Source organism: Mixophyes fleayi, chromosome 3, assembly GCF_038048845.1.
Source record: "Mixophyes fleayi isolate aMixFle1 chromosome 3, aMixFle1.hap1, whole genome shotgun sequence".
In the NCBI taxonomy this organism is placed as follows: domain Eukaryota; kingdom Metazoa; phylum Chordata; class Amphibia; order Anura; family Limnodynastidae; genus Mixophyes; species Mixophyes fleayi.
In genome coordinates this window covers 345558100-345581742 of record NC_134404.1, presented here as the reverse complement: position 1 = coordinate 345581742, position 23643 = coordinate 345558100, and the positions used below count along the sequence as shown (strand labels likewise).

Here is a 23643-nt window from a genome sequence, read left to right as displayed (position 1 = left end):
AGGGGTCGCGACCCACAGGTTGAGAAACGCTGATGTAGAGGGCGAGAAATTGTTTGTAGCCCCACTATTGCTGTACGGGGCTTTGACAGAGAAGGTGGACCTCTCACCCAGCCATGGGGCCTGTAACAACTGCTCCCACAACTAATATGGTAGTGTTATGTCTGTAACTATTGTTACCAATAAAGACTGTCCGATGCCATCAGTATGATTCCAAAACACAGATTTAATAACAATAACACATTGCTGTAATCAATTATTCATTCACTAATAAATAACCTCAGCATACGGCCAAAAGATGCTGGTAAAATCTTGCAAGTAAAAATATTAGGGCAAATCTTCCTTCTACATCACAGATCAAAGGAGAAATTGCAGCTTTAAAACTCCATCTTCTTCTTACCCTACAGGGATTCAGTTTGTCATTGCTGCTGTCATCGTCCTTTGTCAGTACATCTGCTGTAGAAATATGGACTGTGGCTCTGAGTAGCTGTTTGTGGATGTCCTTAGTAAGGTCTCAGAAGATAAACACTGATTATCTGTCACTGGCAACATCATCTGATGGTCTTCAGGACCAATGTGAAGAGTGAGAGGTAAGAACAGCTCTGATGGCTTCAGATCAAGGTTATCTGGTACTGGACCGTTCTTCTCTGTGTCCTCCTCCTTATGTGCACAATCAGCTGCTTCTGTTTCATCTGTCTCTTCACTTCCTGCAATACATTGTGAGAAAACTCTTGTATCTTACTGTACTTTATTATGTGAATCCAAATTACATGTCCACTGAAATCACAGCTCCCTGTACTCCATCTCTCCACCTCCAACAACCTTTCATTTTCTCCCCTTAGCACAAGTACAGCATATGCTACACAAACAGTACATCAACTGAACGCTCAAGAACCTCCGAGCATCAGCCTGAGATGTATAATGGTATTGACATCCACCAGTGGATTATTATAATTAATAGCGAGGTTGGTCAGTTTGTGCAGAACCTGCTCTGTATAGACATAGCGATGTTAAAAACTGTAACATTGGTTTTAGTCGCACAAGAATAGGATTTTTCTTTGTAAGCAGTAGTCTACCAAATAATTAATTAGGTATTATACTAATCGTGTACTATTCTGCTATTCCTGGTGATAAGAAGGGGTGCTCCCAAACATTAGCTCCTGGCAGATTTACCACTTAAAGATCAGAATGTTCAAAAAAAACTGTATAAAAAAAAAAGTGAATTTTTTTTTTTTTTTAAAAAAAAAAAAGAAAAGTAATAAATTGTAAGATAGTGATGGGTTCTTTCCCTGCTTGTGAACAGTTTTTTTTACTTACTGAATATAATAAAGATTTAAGAAATGTCACTCACATCTAGTGGATCATAGAGCCTGACTGATGTATCAATATGCCAGATGTCAGCTATAGTTCTAAGACACAATGGAATGGGGACTGGACGTAGTAACAATGAAAGAAATTGACCCACTGCTACGATTTGTAATGTCAGCGTGTGGGGTATGTGCAGGACCAGTGGCTTCTAGACTGGTGCCCTTCACACCCTTCCTTACCTGTAGAACACTAGGATACTACTTACATACTACTGTAGGTTACCCAGCATTACAGGGAACAGGAGATACATAACTGTGAACACGCCTGCTCCTGGCCTTAGTATAAGAGTCGTTGGAGCTCTTTCTGAAAAGTCCCATATGGGGCAATGATCCCTAGTTTGCCCCATGATGTAACAGGATAGAATGTAGTGCAAAGCTCTAAGTGTTTCCTCAATACAACAGAAGATTAAACAGTTTAAGATATGTTCCTAAACAACAATTATGGTTTTATACTCCTGGTAACAATTAATATGTGTTGTCAAGTTTGGTACAGCCCTCTCTATTTAGGTGGTGAGCCCCATGTAGCATTTCAGTGGGGGACTTCACACTACCTAATAGGGATGGCTGGACCAAGTCACCTGACAACAGGGAGAGCAGAAACAACTGTTTGCTGGAGGATCGGAGCTGTATTTATTTCACAGAAGTAGTCTTTAGTAACAACCAATGCCCTGTTTACAAATAAGACGTAAAGCTGACAGTTACAGAGCACTGTAACCTGCAATAGCACCGGGACTGTCAATCAATGCAGGCTTGGAGGTATGAGGCAGAGGGGGCTGTTCCTGCCCATAGTTGCCAGCTGGTTAGTTTCCCTGGCTACCAAAGTAATGCAAAAGGATGATCCACCCAGGCAGTGGATAGTTATAACTTTGTGGTTATTCTATCAGACAGATTCCTAATCAGGGACAGGTGCAGGATTTTCATAAAAAAGTTCCACCTTTACTTTTAACTAAAAATGTCATTCATTATAAAAGTATGTTCTCCTTATAATATGTAGTTATCCAACCCAGAAGAAGTCTGCGCTGACCCACAGAGAGGAGTAAGAGCAATGGATAGTTCAGTGCTGGTAATGGTTCTGCTAAGGAGTGTCCCCCCCCCCCCCCTGTGCATACTAAGATCAGTAAGCATTGTGGCCCATATCGTTTCTGTTACCTGTATGCTTTCATGCATGAGTAATTAGAGAACTGGAGACAGCAAACCCTTTCCCACAGGTGTCACAGACATACGGCTTCTCTCCTGTGTGCCGGTAGACGTGGTACGTCAGGGTGCTGGTCTGTGCAAACCTCTGACTACATCTGTCACAGACATACGGCTTCTCTCCTGTGTGCCGGCGGACGTGGTACGTCAGGGTGCTGGTCTGTGCCAACCTCTGACCACATCTGTCACAGACATACGGCTTCTCTCCTGTGTGCCGGCGGACGTGGTACGTCAGGGTGCTGGTCTGTGCCAACCTCTGACCACATCTGTTACAGACATACGGCTTCTCTCCTGTGTGCCGGCGGACGTGGTACGTCAGGGTGCTGGCCTGTGCAAACCTCAGACCACATCTGTCCGACATACAGCTTCTCTCCTGTGTGCCGGCGGACGTGGTACGTCAGGGTGCTGGCCTGTGCAAACCTCTGACCACATCTGTCACAGACATACGGCTTCTCTCCTGTGTGCCGGCGGACGTGGTACGTCAGGGTGCTGGTCTGTGCCAACCTCTGACCACATCTGTTACAGACATACGGCTTCTCTCCTGTGTGCCGGCGGACGTGGTACGTCAGGGTGCTGGCCTGTGCAAACCTCAGACCACATCTGTCTGACATACAGCTTCTCTCCTGTGTGCCGGCGGACGTGGTACGTCAGGGTGCTGGCCTGTGCAAACCTCAGACCACATCTGTCCGACATACAGCTTCTCTCCTGTGTGCCGGCGGACGTGGTACGTCAGGGTGCTGGCCTGTGCAAACCTCTGACCACATCTGTTACAGACATACGGCTTCTCTCCTGTGTGCCGGCGGACGTGGTACGTCAGGGTGCTGGTCTGTGCCAACCTCTGACCACATCTGTTACAGACATACGGCTTCTCTCCTGTGTGCCGGCGGACGTGGTACGTCAGGGTGCTGGCCTGTGCAAACCTCAGACCACATCTGTCCGACATACAGCTTCTCTCCTGTGTGCCGGCGGACGTGGTACGTCAGGGTGCTGGTCTGTGCCAACCTCTGACCACATCTGTTACAGACATACGGCTTCTCTCCTGTGTGCCGGCGGACGTGGTACGTCAGGGTGCTGGCCTGTGCCAACCTCTGACCACATCTGTTACAGACATACGGCTTCTCTCCTGTGTGCCGGCGGAGGTGGTACGTCAGGGTGCTGGCCTGTGCAAACCTCAGACCACATCTGTCCGACATACAGCTTCTCTCCTGTGTGCCGGCGGACGTGGTACGTCAGGGTGCTGGCCTGTGCAAACCTCTGACCACATCTGTCACAGACATACGGCTTCTCTCCTGTGTGCCGGCGGACGTGGTACGTCAGGGTGCTGGTCTGTGCCAACCTCTGACCACATCTGTTACAGACATACGGCTTCTCTCCTGTGTGCCGGCGGACGTGGTACGTCAGGGTGCTGGCCTGTGCAAACCTCAGACCACATCTGTCCGACATACAGCTTCTCTCCTGTGTGCCGGCGGACGTGGTACGTCAGGGTGCTGGCCTGTGCAAACCTCTGACCACATCTGTCACAGACATACGGCTTCTCTCCTGTGTGCCGGCGGACGTGGTACGTCAGGGTGCTGGTCTGTGCCAACCTCTGACCACATCTGTCACAGACATACGGCTTCTCTCCTGTGTGCCGGCGGACGTGGTATGTCAGGGTGCTGGCCTGTGCAAACCTCTGACCACATCTGTCACAGACATACGGCTTCTCTCCTGTGTGCCGGCGGACGTGGTACGTCAGGGTGCTGGCCTGTGCAAACCTCTGACCACATCTGTCACAGACATACGGCTTCTCTCCTGTGTGCCGGTGGACGTGGTACGTCAGGGTGCTGGTCTGTGCAAACCTCTGACTACATCTGTCACAGACATACGGCTTCTCTCCTGTGTGCCGGTGGACGTGGTACGTCAGGGTGCTGGCCTGTGCAAACCTCAGACCACATCTGTCACAGACATACGGCTTCTCTCCTGTGTGCCGGCGGACGTGGTACGTCAGGGTGCTGGCCTGTGCAAACCTCTGACCACATCTGTCACAGACATACGGCTTCTCTCCTGTGTGCCGGCGGACGTGGTACGTCAGGGTGCTGGTCTGTGCCAACCTCTGACCACATCTGTCACAGACATACGGCTTCTCTCCTGTGTGACGGTAGACGTGGTACGTCAGGGTGCTGGTCTGTGCAAACCTCTGACCACATCTGTCACAGACATACGGCTTCTCTCCTGTGTGCCGGCGGATGGGGTACGTCAGGGTGCTGGTCTGTGCAAACCTCTGACTACATCTGTCACAGACATACGGCTTCTCTTCTGTGTGCATTCTGAAAGAAAGGAGCAAAGCATTACTTAGCATTAAAGAGGGTCTCTGCCAGCTTCATAATGTAATATAGGTGGAATATGGTTATAAAAAAGAAAATAATATGTTGTGGCGCGATCACCCTGCTGCCGGACAGTGCATAGTGCACAGAATGCGTGTGGCGTGTTCGTACATTTATGGAGGGGAGCTTTCAAGGGCAGGGTTTGAACTTGTCAGTTTGTTATGTAACACTAACAGGCTGCTGCATTAGTAAGCAGTGGACGTTGTTGAATGGATCCAACAGAGTAGTAATTTTGATATCAGTAAGTTTATTGAAGTTCCTCAATTTACACACATGCAGCATAACTTCTTGTCAGCTTCAAGCACAATGGAAGACACACTGTATACACCAAGTAACAAAGACTTGTTCCTCCAAACATCAGAATCCCAGAGAGAGGACAACAAACAAGAATACACACAGACTACAGCCCCACATGTATTATGCTATGATACAATATGTTTTAAGTGGAGAATCCTGTAAAGTGGAAGAAAAAAAACAACACGTTTTTATTTTTTAACAAACGTCTCCTGGGGTAATTTACTGACCCTCTATAAATTTATAAATTACTGGAGGTTGCAAACTGTAGATCACACACATCACATGTATATGGTTTCTCCTCTCCATGATGCATTACACTATGAAAGACCAACTGGCATTTCTGAGCAAACCCTTTATCGCACAGTTTGCACTTGTTTGGCTTTTCTCCTGACAAATTAAACAATAGAAACATCCAGTAAAGCTGGAATACTGTGTAACAATTCAAAAAAATCCATTAACAACAACATGAATGGTTCCCTGGTTACATCTTAGAATCACTAAAAACCAATACCCCAAGGATGCGGCTCAGGGACAATAAATGGTGTTGGAGAACGTTAGCAGGTAACAGCACCAGCATGTTATATATAGAAGGTGTAGGCTGGCTGCAGCAGTGTGCAAAGCAGATATTAATTTTCATATTGTATCTATAAATATGTAAGATAATGGGGAGTAAACTATTATGCATAGGTAATGTTATATCCCTCCCTATCTGCACTGTGCATTGCCACATCATTGCCTGAGATTAAATGGAATAGCAAACGAGCAGAGCCGCCCAGTGGCTATAATATATCACTATGATATAACATTTTATTTCCATTTTGAAGAAATATAGTTTTGATCACTAATTTCTTACACATGTGAGACCCCTTGCTTTACTCAACAAATAAATATATAGACATGACATTGTTTTTCAAATAGGCAATTTGTCGTAATAATATTTAATATCATTAGATGTTCATCAGTATTACCATGTGGTTGTACCCACACTATGCTAATTACTCTTCATGTCTAACCACAATGCACCATCTCCTTCTCTGCACTCTCCTCCCCTCTTCCTCTTTCTCCCAGCCCAATATTCTCACCTAACTCAACCTACTCTATTGTCCCTTCAACACACCCTCTGCCAGTTCCACTGTTCAGCCTCCAGCTCCTCTGCTCCCCTTAGGTGAACGGTCATGGAAGCAACGTGTGTTTCAGTTTTATGTACTTTATATCCTTCTGCTGAAGAAAAAGTGGATCAAACTACTATAGAGAAAAAAAGCTTGTACAGCAAAGGAACAGACATCAGTAACGTTTGCTCCTACTATGCTGATGACATTTTGTCAAGTAGTGATAAAAAAATGTCTGGACATAAAAACTTGTCTATGTGCACAAATATGTTGTTACCATAGAAAACAATACGATGTTACCTTTCATTTGCAAATCTGCACCAGAACAATGACATTCAGAATCTGATTGCTATGGGTTACAGCAAATGACATTAAATAAGCCCCAGTGTTTTACCTGTATGGGTCCGCACATGAGTTTTCCACATAAATGACACACGTGAGGTTTAACGCCTTTGTGGATCCGCATGTGTCGCCGCAGACTGCTGCCTTCTGAGAAGACATTACCACAAGTATTGCACGTAGGTTTATTCTTAAAGTATTTCTGGTCCAGGTCTTTCACCAAACCTTCCATCTTGCACACGTTGGTTGCACTCACAATATTAGCCATGCAGGGCTCTTTCAGAGCACCGTTTTGCTGGGACTTGGCATGTTTCCGCTTCACACCAGCAGATTGTGTAACACTATCTTCCGTTACAAGGCTTTCACAGGTTGGTGCAGTTGTGAATGGCAGTAAGCAGTTATCCTTATCCAGAGTGAACTTGGTTTACTAACATGTCTGTCAGTTTATTTATATCCAGGCAGACGTCTGGGGGAGGACTGGAAACAGGATTCTGCTGCTCAATTACAGTTTTTGGATCTTTTTGATGAGAGCGCATTGTCCTTTTCCATTTTTTTGCTCCTAGGAGCTTTTAAATGTACAACTATTTTGGCTGAACATATAGCTTCTGTTTTGTTTGCAAGACCTGTACCTTCAAGATGCAGAAAAGGAGACTGTTCATTTGTGTCTCGACAACCCTCTGCAAGAGGCACATCTGTGACACAGGTTTTTCCCACTATAACAGAGTCCATTTTACTTCTGCATGTCAGCGCAACTGTTTCTAGCCTGAAGTATTCTGCAGCCATACATATTTCTTCTATATTACATCAGAATTAAGCTGGGTACACACTACACTGTTTTCGGCCAATAATCGGCTCAATCAGCCGACATACGACCGCTCGTTCAAAAGTGGGGTCAGTGTGTGCAGTGACACGATGGTCGAAAGTCTGCCCAAATGGACGATTGTCGCCTCATTTGGTTGGTCGTACCGTTTAATATTTTCGTTCCAATCTCGTTTCCGCTGTGCAGTGTGTATAAACTTCCGACCGATCCACAACAGTGAGTACGAAATTACAGTCATTGCTCACGACAACATGGCTGTAAAAAGTCGCTAAAGGGACGTCCGCTCTTCCCTTTATCGTCCTAAACAAGGCTAGTGTGTATGCAGTCCATGGACCGAGCGATCGGACCATCGATCGCATGTAAAATCGCTCGGCATAAAAAGTTGGTCGAAATTTCTGTAGTGTTTACCCAGCTTTAGACAGAAACAAGTTGGATACATTAACTTTTTTCAATAGACGTTTGCAACCACAATCTTCACACAGAAATTTGATAAGATACTTAAATGACTATTCTGTGTTGTTGTGACCTTGCACCTTCTATGATATGACTGTAGCGACCTGCTTGCTCTATACTCCCTCCCACATTATAACACTGCCCTTGTCACTAGGAGCCTTGTCCTCACTAACACACCAGTGGACAGCTCACTGCCTCCCACTCCTATCATCTGACTTGGCTACAGGTTGGTCAATCGCTATCCAATAAAATATACTGGATGAGCAAGAGTTGTAGATTAAACATAATAAGGGGCTGGAGCCCTAATCAAATGCACATTCACCACTTCTGTTAAGTCTTCCTCACATGGCTATTCACACCCATAACCCTGATTGTCACTGTTCAATAACAAATATAAATGTTCTAAAAGATAATCCTTCACATTCCATCTACTTTAGATACCCCAACATTCCTGCCTATCCTGACATGTAGCACTTAGATTGGGATCCCTCCTCTATTAGCCGAAACCACTAATCTCATATTACAGTAAGAAATCATTGAGTCTTTATTACTTTGGACATGGAGTAACTTTCAAACAAGTGTGGTTGGACGATGTGTAGTGAAGGTGGCACCAAAATGTGTAACAGCCGTCCAATCCGGTGTCACCTTCACTACACTCAACCCCAGCGCAGTAAATGGTCTTTCATGGCTGAGATCCTTCAGGGAAAGTCTGAGGGACCAGGTGAAGGACCTCTGAGAGGAGGGTGTCCAAACGTGGACATTTCCTTTAAAGTAAAATAATCATGTAGTCCTATTAGTTTTACTGACACCAGGAAATTTAAAAAAAGCCTCCTCCTAGCATATCCTGCATACAGAGAAGTATCCGCAATACTACAAATGCAATTGGCGAACAAAAAAGATAAAATATCTGGGGACTTATATCACCACCTCCGATTCCTCGCAATATAAATAGAGTTTTCCCACCCTCTTTTCAGACTTTCAAAGGGAATCAGATTCTAGCTGTCATTCTGTAGAATGTACTAAATAAATGATAACTAGAATCTGATTGGTTGCTATAGGCAACATCTCCACTTTTCAAAACCCACAGCTTGATAAATTTGCCCCTTTGTCGTAAAAGTACAGTATATCACAATCCACTGTTTTTGAATTTTCACAAATCTGTTGTTATCTACAATACTTACCAAGATCACAGTTGTTCAGGGAACTTACTCCATTTGAGGGGGTGTTGGGGTGAAGAGGAGGGGCCTGTGGGCCCGGGGACTAGGAGGAGAAGGAGGAGGGAGTGAGGGGGAGAGGAGGGTGTAAAGGGGTAGAGGAGGAGGGTGTGAGGGGGAGAGGAGGAGGGAGTGAGAGGGAGAGAAGGAGGGTGTGAGGGGGAGAGGAGGAGTGTGTGAGAGGGAGAGGAGGAGGGAGTGAGAGGGAGAGAAGGAGGGTGTGAGGGGGAGAGGAGGAGGGAGTGAGAGGGAGAGAAGGAGGGTGTGAGGGGGAGAGGAGGAGTGTGTGAGGGGGAGAGGAGGAGGGTGTAAAGGGGGAGAGGAGGAGGGTGTGTGGGGGAGAGGAGAAGGGAGTGAGAGGGAGAGAAGGAGGGAGTGAGAGGGAGAGGAGGAGGGTGTGAGGGGGAGAGGAGGAGGGTGTGTGGGGGAGAGGAGAAGGGAGTGAGAGGGAGAGAAGGAGGGTGTGAGGGGGAGAGGAGGAGTGTGTGAGGGGGAGAGGAGGAGTGTGTGAGAGGGAGAGGAGGAAGGTGTGAGGGGGAGAGGAGGAGTGTGTGAGAGGGAGAGGAGGAGGGAGTGAGGGGGAGTGTAGGAGGGAGTGAGAGGGAGAGGAGGAGGGTGTGAGGGGGAGAGAAGGAGGGTGTGAGGGGGAGAGTAGGAGGGAGTGAGGGAGAGAGGAGGAGGTGTGAGGGGGGGGGAGGTGTGAACACAGAAGTTGCTGGGGGTGAGGAGGAGGGGGCTGTGGGGGGTTGGGTACGTCTTAATGAAGACGAGAAGACCGACAGGCTTCAGACCTACACGAAAATTCTGATTACAGGAAAAAACGAATGGAATATAAACATTAGTATTCTCCTGCAATCGGAATTTTCATATAGGTCTGAAGTCTGTCGGGCTTCTCGTCTTCGTTAAAACTATTAGACAGACACAGGGGGGCGAGGAGGAAGGGGAGGGGGGAGGTTACACAGGTGGTGAGGAGGAAGAGGAGGAGGGGGGTATTTAGGCATGGGGCGAGGAGGAAGAGGAGGGGGCTGACGGCGACGTGGGATAGGAGGAGGAGGGGGATACAATGGAGGAGGGGGATACACGGGAGTGGGGTGCGGGAGAGGGGGAAGAGGGGGGTACTTGGAAGGAGGGAGGTACAGGGGAGGAGGGAGATAGAGGGGAGGAGGGAGATACAGGGGAGGAGGCATGTACAGGGGAGGGGGCGGTGGGGGGTACAGGGGAGGAGGGGGGCGGTGGTAAATGGGGTGAGGAAGAAGGGGGTGCAGGGGGTAAGGAGGAAGAGGGAGGTTTTTGTGCAGGCGGTGATTAGGAGGGGGGAGCAGGGGGTGAAGAGGAGGAGGGCGGAGGCGGTAGAGAGGGTGAGCAGGGGGACGGGGTCGGGGTAGGGGGACAGGAGGAGTGGCGTTGGAAGGCAGTACCATTATGGCTTGGTTTTCCAGTCAGTGGTGACTAGTGACTGAATGATGTTATAAACACACTTTATATAGAGCTACTGCTGCAGCTGGGGATTATGACATAGGTGGGTAATGACATCATAATCACACAGTATACAGGGCTTCTGCATCAGAAGGGGATGATGGGTAATGACCTTATATTCACACAATATACAGAGCTCCAGCTGCAGCAGGGGATTTTGGGTAATGACCTTATATTCACACAATATACAGAGCTCCCGCTGCAGCGGGGGATTCTGGGTAATGTCCTCATAGTCACACAGTATACAGAGCTCCTGCTGCAGCGGGGGATTCTGGGTAATGTCCTCACAGTCATGGTTATAGCTCTGTAGTAATGTTCAGCGTGTATAAAATGATGGTGTGTGATACCCCAAAACCTGAGTACTCTGGGGTGTATCTATATGTGTTTAATTTGTTAATTTAATTTATTAATTGTTATAAGTGTTCATAAAGATTTTTTTTTTTTTTAAACATTCCTGGAGGGAGAAGTGACAGTTGGGAGTGGTTGGTGGTTGCCGGGGGTGACAGTTAGGAGTGGTTGGTGGTTGCCGGGGGTGACAGTTAGGAGTGGTTGGTGGTTGCCAGGGGTTACAGTGGGGAGTGGTTGGTGGTTGCCGGGGATGACAGTGGGGAGTGGTTGGTGGTTGCCGGGGGTGACAGTTTGGAGTGGTTGGTGGTTGCCGGGGGTGACAGTGGGGAGTGGTTGGTGGTTGCCAGGGGTGACAGTGGGGAGTGGTTTGTGGTTGCCGGGGGTGACAGTGGGGAGTGCATCAGATGTACTCAGCACTGGACAGATCCTGAATATAATGGTAATATTACTGTGCATCAGATGTACTCAGCACTGGACAGATCCTGAATATAATGGTGATAATACTGTGTATCAGATGTACTCAGCACCGATCCTGAAATATAATGGTAATATTACTGTGCATCAGATGTACTCAGCACCGATCCTGAAATATAATGGTGATAATACTGTGCATCAGATGTACTCAGCACTGGACAGATCCTGAATATAATGGTGATAATACTGTGCATCAGATGTACTCAGCACTAGACAGATCCTGAATATAATGGTAATATTACTGTGCATCAGATGTACTCAGCACTAGACAGATCCTGAATATAATGGTAATATTACTGTGCATCAGATTGTTGTATTGGAGCGATATGGACAAACGGCAATGAACGGTCTTGGATGCAAAGTAGTTGTTTATTCAGTTCAGGTTACAGTGTGATTGTCATACAGGTATCAGAGTCAGCTGGCATTTTATAAGGTACAGAGTCTGTTATTAGCATACATATCTTTTATATCCAAAAACATAATCTTATTTAAAAAAAAAATCAAGAATCTTCTTAATTACGTATAATGTTTGTCTCAGTAATTATGATAAAGTTCCACAATTCATTAGACATTGACCAGATGTCACACAAATTCTTTATCTGGCTTTATCAGACTTATTGTGCTGTCATTTTTGTATGTCTAACCCCCATCCTGGATATACTCCTTATTGCTGTATTAAAAGCCTGTATCCTGCAATTCTCTTCATGAGATTGGTCTCATTATTTATTATGTTGTTTGTTACCAGCTGAAGTCATATTGACCTTGCTTAAGATTAGTAAACCATTTCTTAAAGTGCAAGTACTAAATCATAATATTTTCTGTGCTTGGTAATGTATTCGTGTATATATTGAACATTTATTGGAATAATATGGATTATTGTGAATAATTATTTCCACAAGATGTACTCAGCACTGGACAGATCCTGAAGTATAATGGTAATATTACTGTTCATCAGATGTACTCAGCACTAGACAGTTCCTAAAATATAATGGTAATATTACTGTTCATCAGATGTACTCAGCACTGGACAGATTATAAAATATAATGGTAATATTACTGTTCATCAGATGTACTCAGCACTGGACAGATCCTAAAATATAATGGTAATATTACTGTTCATCAGATATACTCAGCACTGGACAGTTCCTAAAATATATTGGTAATATTACTGTGTATCAGATGTACTCAGCACTGGAAAGATCCTGAAAAATAATGGAAATATTAGTGTGCATCAGATGTACTCAGCACTGGACAGATCCTGAAATATAATGGTAATATTACTGTGTATCAGATGTACTCAGTAATGGACAAATCCATCTGATCAAGAACATCTGATACACAGTAATATTACCATTATATTTTAGGATTAGCGCTGAGTACATCTGACACACAGTAATATTAACATTATATTTCAGGAACTGTCCAGTGCTGAGTACATCTGAAGCACAGTAATATTACTGTTATATTTCAGGATCTGTCCAGTACTGAGTACATCTGATGCAAACTAATAATCCCATTATATTTCAGGAACTGTCCAGTGCTGAGTATATCTGATACACAGTAATATTACCATTATATTTCAGGAACTGTCCAGTGCTAAGTACATCTGAGGCATAGTAATATTACCGTTATATTTCAGGATCTGTTCAGTACTGAGAACATCTGATGCACACTAATAATCCCATTATATTTCAGGAACTGTCCAGTGCTGAGTATATCTGATACACAGTAATATTATCATTATATTTCAGGATCAGTGCTGAGTACATCTGATACACAGTAATAGTACCATTATATTTCAGGAACTGTCCAGTGCTGAGTACACATGATGCAGAGTAATATTATAATTATATTTCAGGATCAGTGCTGAGTACATCTGATACACAGTAATATTACCATTATATTTCAGGAACTGTCCAGTGCTGAGTACACATGATGCACAGTAATATTACCATTATATTTCAGAATCAGTGCTGAGTACATCTGATACACAGTAATATTACGATTATATTTTATGAACTGTCCAGTGCAGAGTACATCTGATACACAGTAATATTACCATTATATTTCAGGATCAGTGCTGAGTACACCTGGTGCACAGTAATATTACCATTCTTTTTCAGGAACTGTCCAGTGCTGAGCACATCTGATGCACAGTAATATTATCATTATATTGCAGAAACTGTCCAGCGCTGAGTACATCTGAAAAACAGTAATATTACCATTATATTTCAGGATCAGTGCTGAGTACATCTGATGCACAGTAATAGTACTATTATATTTCAGGAACTGTCCAGTGCTGAGCACATCTGATGCACAGTAATATTACCATTACATTTCAGAATTTGTCCAGTGCTGAATACATCTGATGCACAGTAATATTACCATTATATATCAGGAACTGTTCAGTGCTGAGTACATCTGATGCACAGTAATATTACCATTATATTTCAGAATTTGTCCAGTGCTGAGTACATCTGATACACAGTAACATTACCATTATATTTCAGGATCTGTCCAGTGCTGAGTACACCTGATGCACAGTAATATTACCATTACATTTCAGAATTTGTCCAGTGCTGAATACATCTGATGCACAGTAATATTACCATTATATTTCAGGATCAGTGCTGAGTACACCTGATACACAGTAATATTATCATTATATTTCAGGAACTGTCCAGTGATGAGTACATCTGATACACAGTAATACTACCATTATATTTCTGAATCAGTGCTGAGTACACCTGATACACAGTAATATTACCTTTATACTTCAGAATCAGTGCTGAGTACATCTGTACAGGAACTGTCCAGTGCTGAGAACATGTGATGCACATTAATATTACCATTATATTTCAGGATCTGTCCAGTGCTGAGTACATGTGATGCACATTAATATTACCATTATATTTCAGGATCAGTGCTGAGTACATCTGATGCACAGTAATATTACCATTATACAGTATAAATTGTTTAGTAATCAGCCATGGCTGATTTAATGAGCTGCACAGTGATTGGCTCCTTGCAGTATATAAGGCAGGGAAGGCTTAATCTCCCTGCCAGTTATAGTGTTTGTGCCACACACTTGCTGACCTGCTACCTGTTTCCTATGTATACTCTGCCATTTTTATTTGACTCCTGTTATGACCCTTGGCTTGTTTACTGGACCCTGCTTGAACGCTTATTGCCCTGACCTCTGCTTTGATCAAGCAGTTTGACATACAGTCCATGTTGAAGCTTTATGTCTTATCATGACTGAATGATATTTAGTGAATAAGGTGTATTTTGTATCTTTTAGCACATGCTGATAGCAAAATGCCAAGAATGGAAGTTTTGGACCTTTCGGAGAACAAAGAGCTTGGAAGTGCAGTCAACAATATCACTGACCAACTCAAAAACTGTTCTTGTTTATCTGTATTAAACCTCCGTTCCACTGGCTTAAGACAGGACAGCATCCAATGTTTGGGTTTGTAGTTTTTTATTATAAAGGTCTAATTGGCGTATATTAAATATATTAATATGACAAATTTTAAGTTATCATTACAGCAAATTTCAGATTCAATACTATCTTGTGACATGTTTAATTAATATATATATATATATTATAACATTATTATTATAACATAATATATGTGTATGTGTGTATACATGGTGGCTTAGCAACATAAGGCTGGTATGAGCTGAGGACAAGTGTTTGGTGAGAGTGTGACAGCCAGGGACCGGGACAGAGGGTAGGAGGTCCCGGAATCTCCTTGGCATACTTGGTAGCTGGTCCATGACCTGCTGCCACGGGGGGCCAAAGTACATCATAACTCAGAGAGTGTGAGTGAAATGGGACCAATTTCAGGGAGAAATGACCTCAGAGCGTGGCTGCATATAAAGAGGGTAAGGAATCCTGAAGTTCAGAGATCCACAAGAAGGGGAAGGAGTCCCGTTAATGATAAAGAAGAGCCCTTGAGAGAAAAAAGGAGGGACCCCAATAAAGATGGGGATCACTGCCAAAACAGCGTGGAGCCAGTTAATAGTGGCAGCATTGAAAATCTGCCATGAAGAGTCTCTGGGCCTGATTCATTAAGGAAAGTAAGTCAAAAAATAAGTAAGTTTTCTCTGGACAAAACCATGTTACAATGCAAGGGGTGCAAATTAGTATATTATTTTGCATATAAGATAAATACTTTTAATTTTTCATGTAACACATAAATACTTGATAGCTTGATTTGTACAATGAAATCTAAAGTTGATCTAGGACATGCCCTACCCCAGCTATAAATCTGCTATCACATTTTAAATTTACCTCCCCCTCAAATGCAACATGTTTTTGCCAAGGTGCAAAGTTACTCATATTTTTTGCTTTGCTTTCCTTAATAAATCCTTAATGAATCAGGACCTCCATGTCTAGAGAGGGGAGAGCATGTAAGAGATCCGATGGAGAGGGTCCCTGAAAGATGCTGGGGAGCTTTATTTAATGTGACCCAGAGGGGCAGAGAGGACACCAGAGAGGATGTTATAGCCCAAGGGTTGAATGAAGAGGCTGCAAGAGGACACTAGTGGGTGTATCAGACATACCAAGCAAGGCTGAGAGTGCATTATGGCCCATACACCTGTATTTCTACGGGGTGCATGTGATGGGGTTGGCGCGATGATGTCATCACGCCGGGTACTCGTATGTGGGCGTATCTGCATGTGGGCGGACCCGCCTGGAGACGATAGAGGAACGGTGTCTCGGTTCCTAAGACCATCGTAAATATGTGTTTTCCGATGGTCTTAGGCGACCCCTGTGAAACGGTCGTTGGACCCCCAAAGGGGTCGCGACCCACAGGTTGAGAAACGCTGACGTAGAGGGCGAGAAATTGTTTGTAGCCCCACTATTGCTGTACGGGGCTTTGACAGAGAAGGTGGACCTCTCACCCAGCCATGGGGCCTGTAACAACTGCACCCACAACTAATATGGTAGTGTTATGTCTGTAACTATTGTTACCAATAAAGATTGTCCGATGCCATCAGTATGATTCCAAAACACAGATTTAATAACAATAACACATTGCTGTAATCAATTATTCATTCACTAATAAATAACCTCAGCATACGGCCAAAAGATGCTGGTAAAATCTTGCAAGTAAAAATATAATATATTAGGGCAAATCTTCCTTCTACATCACAGATCAAAGGATAAATTGCAGCTTTAAAACTCCATCTTCTTCTTACCCTACAGGGATTCAGTTTGTCATTGCTGCCGTCATCGTCCTTTGTCAGTACATCTGCTGTAGAAATATGGACTGTGGCTCTGAGTAGCTGTTTGTGGATGTCCTTAGTAAGGTCTCAGAAGATAAACACTGATTATCTGTCACTGGCAGCATCATCTGATGGTCTTCAGGACCAATGTGAAGAGTGAGAGGTAAGAACAGCTCTGATGGCTTCAGATTAAGGTTATCTGGTACTGGACCGTTCTTCTCTGTGTCCTCCTCCTTATGTGCACAATCAGCTGCTTCTGTTTCATCTGTCTCTTCACTTCCTGCAATACATTGTGAGAAAACTCTTGTATCTTACTGTACTTTATTATGTGAATCCAAATTACATGTCCACTGAAATCACAGCTCCCTGTACTCCATCTCTCCACCTCCAACAACCTTTCATTTTCTCCCCTTAGCACAAGTACAGCATATGCTACACAAACAGTACATCAACTGAACGCTCAAGAACCTCCAAACACCAGCCTGAGATGTATAATGGCATTGACATCCACCAGTGGATTATTATAATTAATAGCGAGGTTGGTCAGTTTGTGCAGAACCTGCTCTGTATAGACATAGCGATGTTAAAAACTGTAACATTGGTTTTAGCCGCACAAGAATAGGATTTTTCTTTGTAAGCAGTAGTCTACCAAATAATTAATTAGGTATTACACTAATCGTGTACTATTCTGCTATTCCTGGTGATAAGAAGGGGTGCTCCCAAACATTAGCTCCTGGCAGATTTACCACTTAAAGATCAGAATGTTCAAAAAAACTGTATAAAAAAAAAAGTGAATTTTTAAAAAAAAAAAAAAAAAGTAATAAATTGTAAGATAGTGATGGGTTCTTTCCCTGCTTGTGAACAGTTTTTTTTACTTACTGAATATAATAAAGATTTAAGAAATGTCACTCACATCTAGTGGATCATAGAGCCTGACTGATGTATCAATATGCCAGATGTCAGCTATAGTTCTAAGACACAATGGAATGGGGACTGGACGTAGTAACAATGAAAGAAATTGACCCACTGCTACGATTTGTAATGTCAGTGTGTGGGGTATGTGCAGGACCAGTGGCTTCTAGACTGGTGCCCTTCACACCCTTCCTTGCCTGTAGAACACTAGGATACTACTTACATACTACTGTAGGTTACCCAGCATTACAGGGAACAGGAGATACATTACTGTGAACACGCCTGCTCCTGGCCTTAGTATAAGAGTCGTTGGAGCTCTTTCTGAAAAGTCCCATATGGGGCAATGATCCCTAGTTTGCCCCATGATGTAACAGGATAGAATGTAGTGCAAAGCTCTAAGTGTTTCCTCAATACAATAGAAGATTAAACAGTTTAAGATATGTTCCTAAACAACAATTATGGTTTTATACTCCTGGTAGCAATTAATATGTGTTGTCAAGTTTGGTACAGCCCTCTCTATTTAGGTGGTGAGCCCCATGTAGCATTTCAGTGGGGGACTTCACACTACCTAATAGGGATGGCTGGACCAAGTCATCTGACAACAGGGAGAGCAGAAACAACTGTTTGCTGGAGGATCGGAGCTGTATTTATTTCACAGAAGTAGTCTTTAGTAACAACCAATGCCCTGTTTACAAATAAGACGTAAAGCTGACAGTTACAGAGCACTGTAACCTGCAATAGCACCGGGACTGTCAATCAATGCAGGCTTGGAGGTATGAGGCAGAGGGGGCTGTTCCTGGCCATAGTTGCCAGCTGGTTAGTTTCCCTGGCTACCAAAGTAATGCAAAAGGATGATCCACCCAGGCAGTGGATAGTTATAACTTTGTGGTTATTCTATCAGACAGATTCCTAATCAGGGACAGGTGCAGGATTTTCATAAAAAAGTTCCACCTTTACTTTTAACTAAAAATGTCATTCATTATAAAAGTATGTTCTACTTATAATATGTAGTTATCCAACCCAGAAGAAGTCTGTGCTGACCCACAGAGAGGAGCAAGCGAAATGGATAGTTCAGTGCTGGTAATGGTTCTGCTAAGGAGTGTCCCCCCCCCCCCCCACCCTGTGCATACTAAGATCAGTAAGCATTGTGGCCCATATCGTTTCTGTTACCTGTATGCTTTCATGCATGAGTAATTAGAGAACTGGAGACAGCAAACACTTTCCCACAGGTGTCACAGACATACGGCTTCTCTCCTGTGTGCCGGCGGACGTGGTACGTCAGGGTGCTGGTCTGTGCAAACCTCTGACTACATCTGTCACAGACATACGGCTTCTCTCCTGTGTGACAGCGGACGTGGTACATCAGGGTGCTGGTCTGTGCAAACCTCTGACTACATGTGTCACAGACATACGGCTTCTCTCCTGTGTGCCGGTGGACGTGGTACGTCAGGGTGCTGGCCTGTGCAAACCTCTGACTACATCTGTCACAGACATACGGCTTCTCTCCTGTGTGCCGGCGGACGTGGTACGTCAGGGTGCTGGTCTGTGCAAACCTCTGACTACATCTGTCACAGACATACGGCTTCTCTCCTGTGTGCCGGCGGACGTGGTACGTCAGGGTGCTGGTCTGTGCCGACCTCTGACCACATCTGTCACAGACATACGGCTTCTCTCCTGTGTGCCGGCGGACGTGGTACGTCAGGGTGCTCCTCTGTGCAAACCTCTGACCACATCTGTCACAGACATACGGCTTCTCTCCTGTGTGCCGGTGGACGTGGTACGTCAGGGTGCTGGTCTGTGCCAACCTCTGACCACATCTGTTACAGACATATGGCTTCTCTCCTGTGTGCCGGCGGACGTGGTACGTCAGGGTGCTGGTCTGTGCCAACCTCTGACCACATAAGTTACAGACATACAGCTTCTCTCCTGTGTGCCGGCGGACGTGGTACGTCAGGGTGCTGGCCTGTGCAAACCCCTGACCACATCTGTCACAGACATACGGCTTCTCTCCTGTGTGCCGGCGGACGTGGTACGTCAGGGTGCCGGTCTGTGCCAACCTCTGACCACATCTGTCACAGACATACGGCTTCTCTCCTGTGTGCCGGCGGACGTGGTACGTCAGGGTGCTGGCCTGTGCAAACCTCTGACCACATCTGTCACAGACATACGGCTTCTCTCCTGTGTGCCGGTGGACGTGGTACGTCAGGGTGCTGGTCTGTGCAAACCTCTGACTACATCTGTTACATTCATACGGCTTCTCTCCTGTGTGCCGGCGGACGTGGTACGTCAGGGTGCTGGTCTGTGCCAACCTCTGACCACATCTGTCACAGACATATAGCTTCTCTCCTGTGTGCCGGCGGACGTGGTACGTCAGCGTGCTGGTCTGTGCCAACCTCTGACCACATCTGTCACAGACATACGGCTTCTCTCCTGTGTGCCGGCGGACGTGGTACGTCAGGGTGCTGGCCTGTGCAAACCTCTGACCACATCTGTCACAGACATACGGCTTCTCTCCTGTGTGCCGGCGGACGTGGTACGTCAGGGTGCTGGCCTGTGCAAACCTCTGACCACATCTGTCACAGACATACGGCTTCTCTCCTGTGTGCCGGTGGACGTGGTACGTCAGGGTGCTGGTCTGTGCCAACCTCTGACCACATCTGTCACAGACATATAGCTTCTCTCCTGTGTGCCGGCGGACGTGGTACGTCAGGGTGCTGGTCTGTGCCAACCTCTGACCACATCTGTCACAGACATATAGCTTCTCTCCTGTGTGCCGGCGGACGTGGTACGTCAGGGTGCTGGTCTGTGCCAACCTCTGACCACATCTGTCACAGACATACGGCTTCTCTCCTGTGTGCCGGCGGACGTGGTACGTCAGGGTGCTGGCCTGTGCAAACCTCTGACCACATCTGTCACAGACATACGGCTTCTCTCCTGTGTGCCGGCGGACGTGGTACGTCAGGGTGCTGGCCTGTGCAAACCTCTGACCACATCTGTCACAGACATACGGCTTCTCTCCTGTGTGCCGGCGGATGGGGTACGTCAGGGTGCTCCTCTGTGCAAACCTCTGACTACATCTGTCACAGACATACGGCTTCTCTCCTGTGTGCTTTCTGAAAGAAAGGAGCAAAGCATTACTTAGCATTAAAGAGGGTCTCTGCCAGCTTCATAATGTAATATAGGTGGAATATGGTTATAAAAAAGAAAATAATATGTTGTGGCGCGATCACCCTGCTGCCGGACAGTGCATAGTGCACAGAATGCGTGTGGCGTGTTCGTACATTTATGGAGGGGAGCTTTCAAGGGCAGGGTTTGAACTTGTCAGTTTGTTATGTAACACTAACAGGCTGCTGCATTAGTAAGCAGTGGACGTTGTTGAATGGATCCAACAGAGTAGTAATTTTGATATCAGTAAGTTTATTGAAGTTCCTCAATTTACACACATGCAGCATAACTTCTTGTCAGCTTCAAGCACAATGGAAGACACACTGTATACACCAAGTAACAAAGACTTGTTCCTCCAAACATCAGAATCCCAGAGAGAGGACAACAAACAAGAATACACACAGACTACAGCCCCACATGTATTATGCTATGATACAATATGTTTTAAGTGGAGAATCCTGTAAAGTGGAAGAAAAAAAACAACACGTTTTTATTTTTTAACAAACGTCTCCTGGGGTAATTTACTGACCCTCTATGAATTTATAAATTACTGGAGGTTGCAAACTGTAGATCACACACATCACATGTATATGGTTTCTCCTCTCCATGATCCATTACACTATGAAAGACCAACTGGCATTTCTGAGCAAACCCTTTATCGCACAGTTTGCACCGGTTTGGCTTTTCTCCTGACAAATTAAACAATAGAAACATCCAGTAAAGCTGGAATACTGTGTAACAATTCAAAAAAATCCATTAACAACAACATGAATGGTTCCCTGGTTACATCTTAGAATCACTAAAAACCAATACCCCAAGGATGCGGCTCAGGGACAATAAATGGTGTTGGAGAACGTTAGCAGGTAACAGCACCAGCATGTTATATATAGAAGGTGTAGGCTGGCCGCAGCAGTGTGCAAAGCAGATATTAATTTTCATATTGTATCTATAAATATGTAAGATAATGGGGAGTAAACTATTATGCATAGGTAATGTTATATCCCTCCCTATCTGCACTGTGCATTGCCACATCATTGCCTGAGATTAAATGGAATAGCAAACGAGCAGAGCCGCCCAGTGGCTATAATATATCACTATGATATAACATTTTATTTCCATTTTGAAGAAATATAGTTTTGATCACTAATTTCTTACACATGTGAGACCCCTTGCTTTACTCAACAAATAAATATATAGACATGACATTGTTTTTCAAATAGGCAATTTGTCGTAATAATATTTAATATCATTAGATGTTCATCAGTATTACCATGTGGTTGTACCCACACTATGCTAATTACTCTTCATGTCTAACCACAATGCACCATCTCCTTCTCTGCACTCTCCTCCCCTCTTCCTCTTTCTCCCAGCCCAATATTCTCACCTAACTCAACCTACTCTACTGTCCCTTCAACACACCCTCTGCCAGTTCCACTGTTCAGCCTCCAGCTCCTCTGCTCCCCTTAGGTGAACGGTCATGGAAGCAACGTGTGTTTCAGTTTTATGTACTTTATATCCTTCTGCTGAAGAAAAAGTGGATAAACTACTATAGAGAAAAAAGCTTGTACAGCAAAGGAACAGACATCAGTAACGTTTGCTCCTACTATGCTGATGACATTTTGTCAAGTAGTGATAAAAAAATGTCTGGACATAAAAACTTGTCTATGTGCACAAATATGTTGTTACCATAGAAAACAATACGATGTTACCTTTCATTTGCAAATCTGCACCAGAACAATGACATTCAGAATCTGATTGCTATGGGTTACAGCAAATGACATTAAATAAGCTCCAGTGTTTTACCTGTATGGGTCCGCACATGTGTTTTCCACATAAATGACACACGTGAGGTTTAACGCCTTTGTGGATCCGCATGTGTCGCCGCAGACTGCTGGCTTCTGAGAAGACATTACCACAAGTATTGCACGTAGGTTTATTCTTAAAGTATTTCTGGTCCAGGTCTTTCACCAAACCTTCCATCTTGCACACGTTGGTTGCACTCACAATATTAGCCATGCAGGGCTCTTTCAGAGCACCGTTTTGCTGGGACTTGGCATGTTTCCGCTTCACACCAGCAGATTGTGTAACACTATCTTCCGTTACAAGGCTTTCACAGGTTAGTGCAGTTGTGAATGGCAGTAAGCAGTTATCCTTATCCAGAGTGAACTTGGTTTACTAACATGTCTGTCAGTTTATTTATATCCAGGCAGACGTCTGGGGGAGGACTGGAAACAGGATTCTGCTGCTCAATTACAGTTTTTGGAACTTTTTGATGAGAGCGCATTGTCCTTTTCCATTTTTTTGCTCCTAGGAGCTTTTAAATGTACAACTATTTTGGCTGAACATATAGCTTCTGTTTTGTTTGCAAGACCTGTACCTTCAAGATGCAGAAAAGGAGACTGTTCATTTGTGTCTCGACAACCCTCTGCAAGAGGCGCATCTGTGACACAGGTTTTTCCCACTATAACAGAGTCCATTTTACTTCTGCATGTCAGCGCAACTGTTTCTAGCCTAAAGTATTCTGCAGCCATACATATTTCTTCTATATTACATCTGAATTAAGCTGGGTACACACTACACTGTTTTCGGCCAATAATCGGCTCAATCAGCCGACATACGACCGCTCGTTCAAAAGTGGGGTCAGTGTGTGCAGTGACACGATGGTCGAAAGTCTGCCCAAATGGACGATTGTCGCCTCATTTGGTTGGTCGTACCGTTTAATATTTTCGTTCCAATCTCGTTTCCGCTGTGTAGTGTGTATAAACTTCTGACCGATCCACAACAGTGAGTACGAAATTACAGTCATTGCTCACGACAACATGGCTGTAAAAAGTCGCTAAAGGGACGTCCGCTCTTCCCTTTATCGTCCTAAACAAGGCT

The 23643-nt window shown here is 44.6% G+C and overlaps 1 protein-coding gene and 3 pseudogenes across 1 annotated transcript; all 4 read right to left on the bottom strand.

The window, feature by feature from the left end:
- Nucleotides 1-281: 281 nt before the first annotated feature.
- On the bottom strand, nt 282-7395 carry LOC142143273 (myoneurin-like; annotated as a pseudogene).
- Nucleotides 2524-3751, bottom strand: LOC142142538 (uncharacterized; annotated as a pseudogene).
- A 9257-nt stretch (nt 7396-16652) lies between the features above and the next one.
- LOC142143272 (myoneurin-like) lies at nt 16653-23240 on the bottom strand (annotated as a pseudogene).
- On the bottom strand, nt 18914-20352 carry LOC142142537 (uncharacterized; the record flags this gene model as incomplete). Its single annotated transcript, XM_075200416.1, has 2 exons — nt 20328-20352; nt 18914-20280 (listed from the first exon to the last, which is right to left on the bottom strand). Coding segments are annotated over exons 1-2 (1392 nt in total), but the record flags the coding sequence as incomplete, so codon positions are not given.
- Nucleotides 23241-23643: the final 403 nt, after the last annotated feature.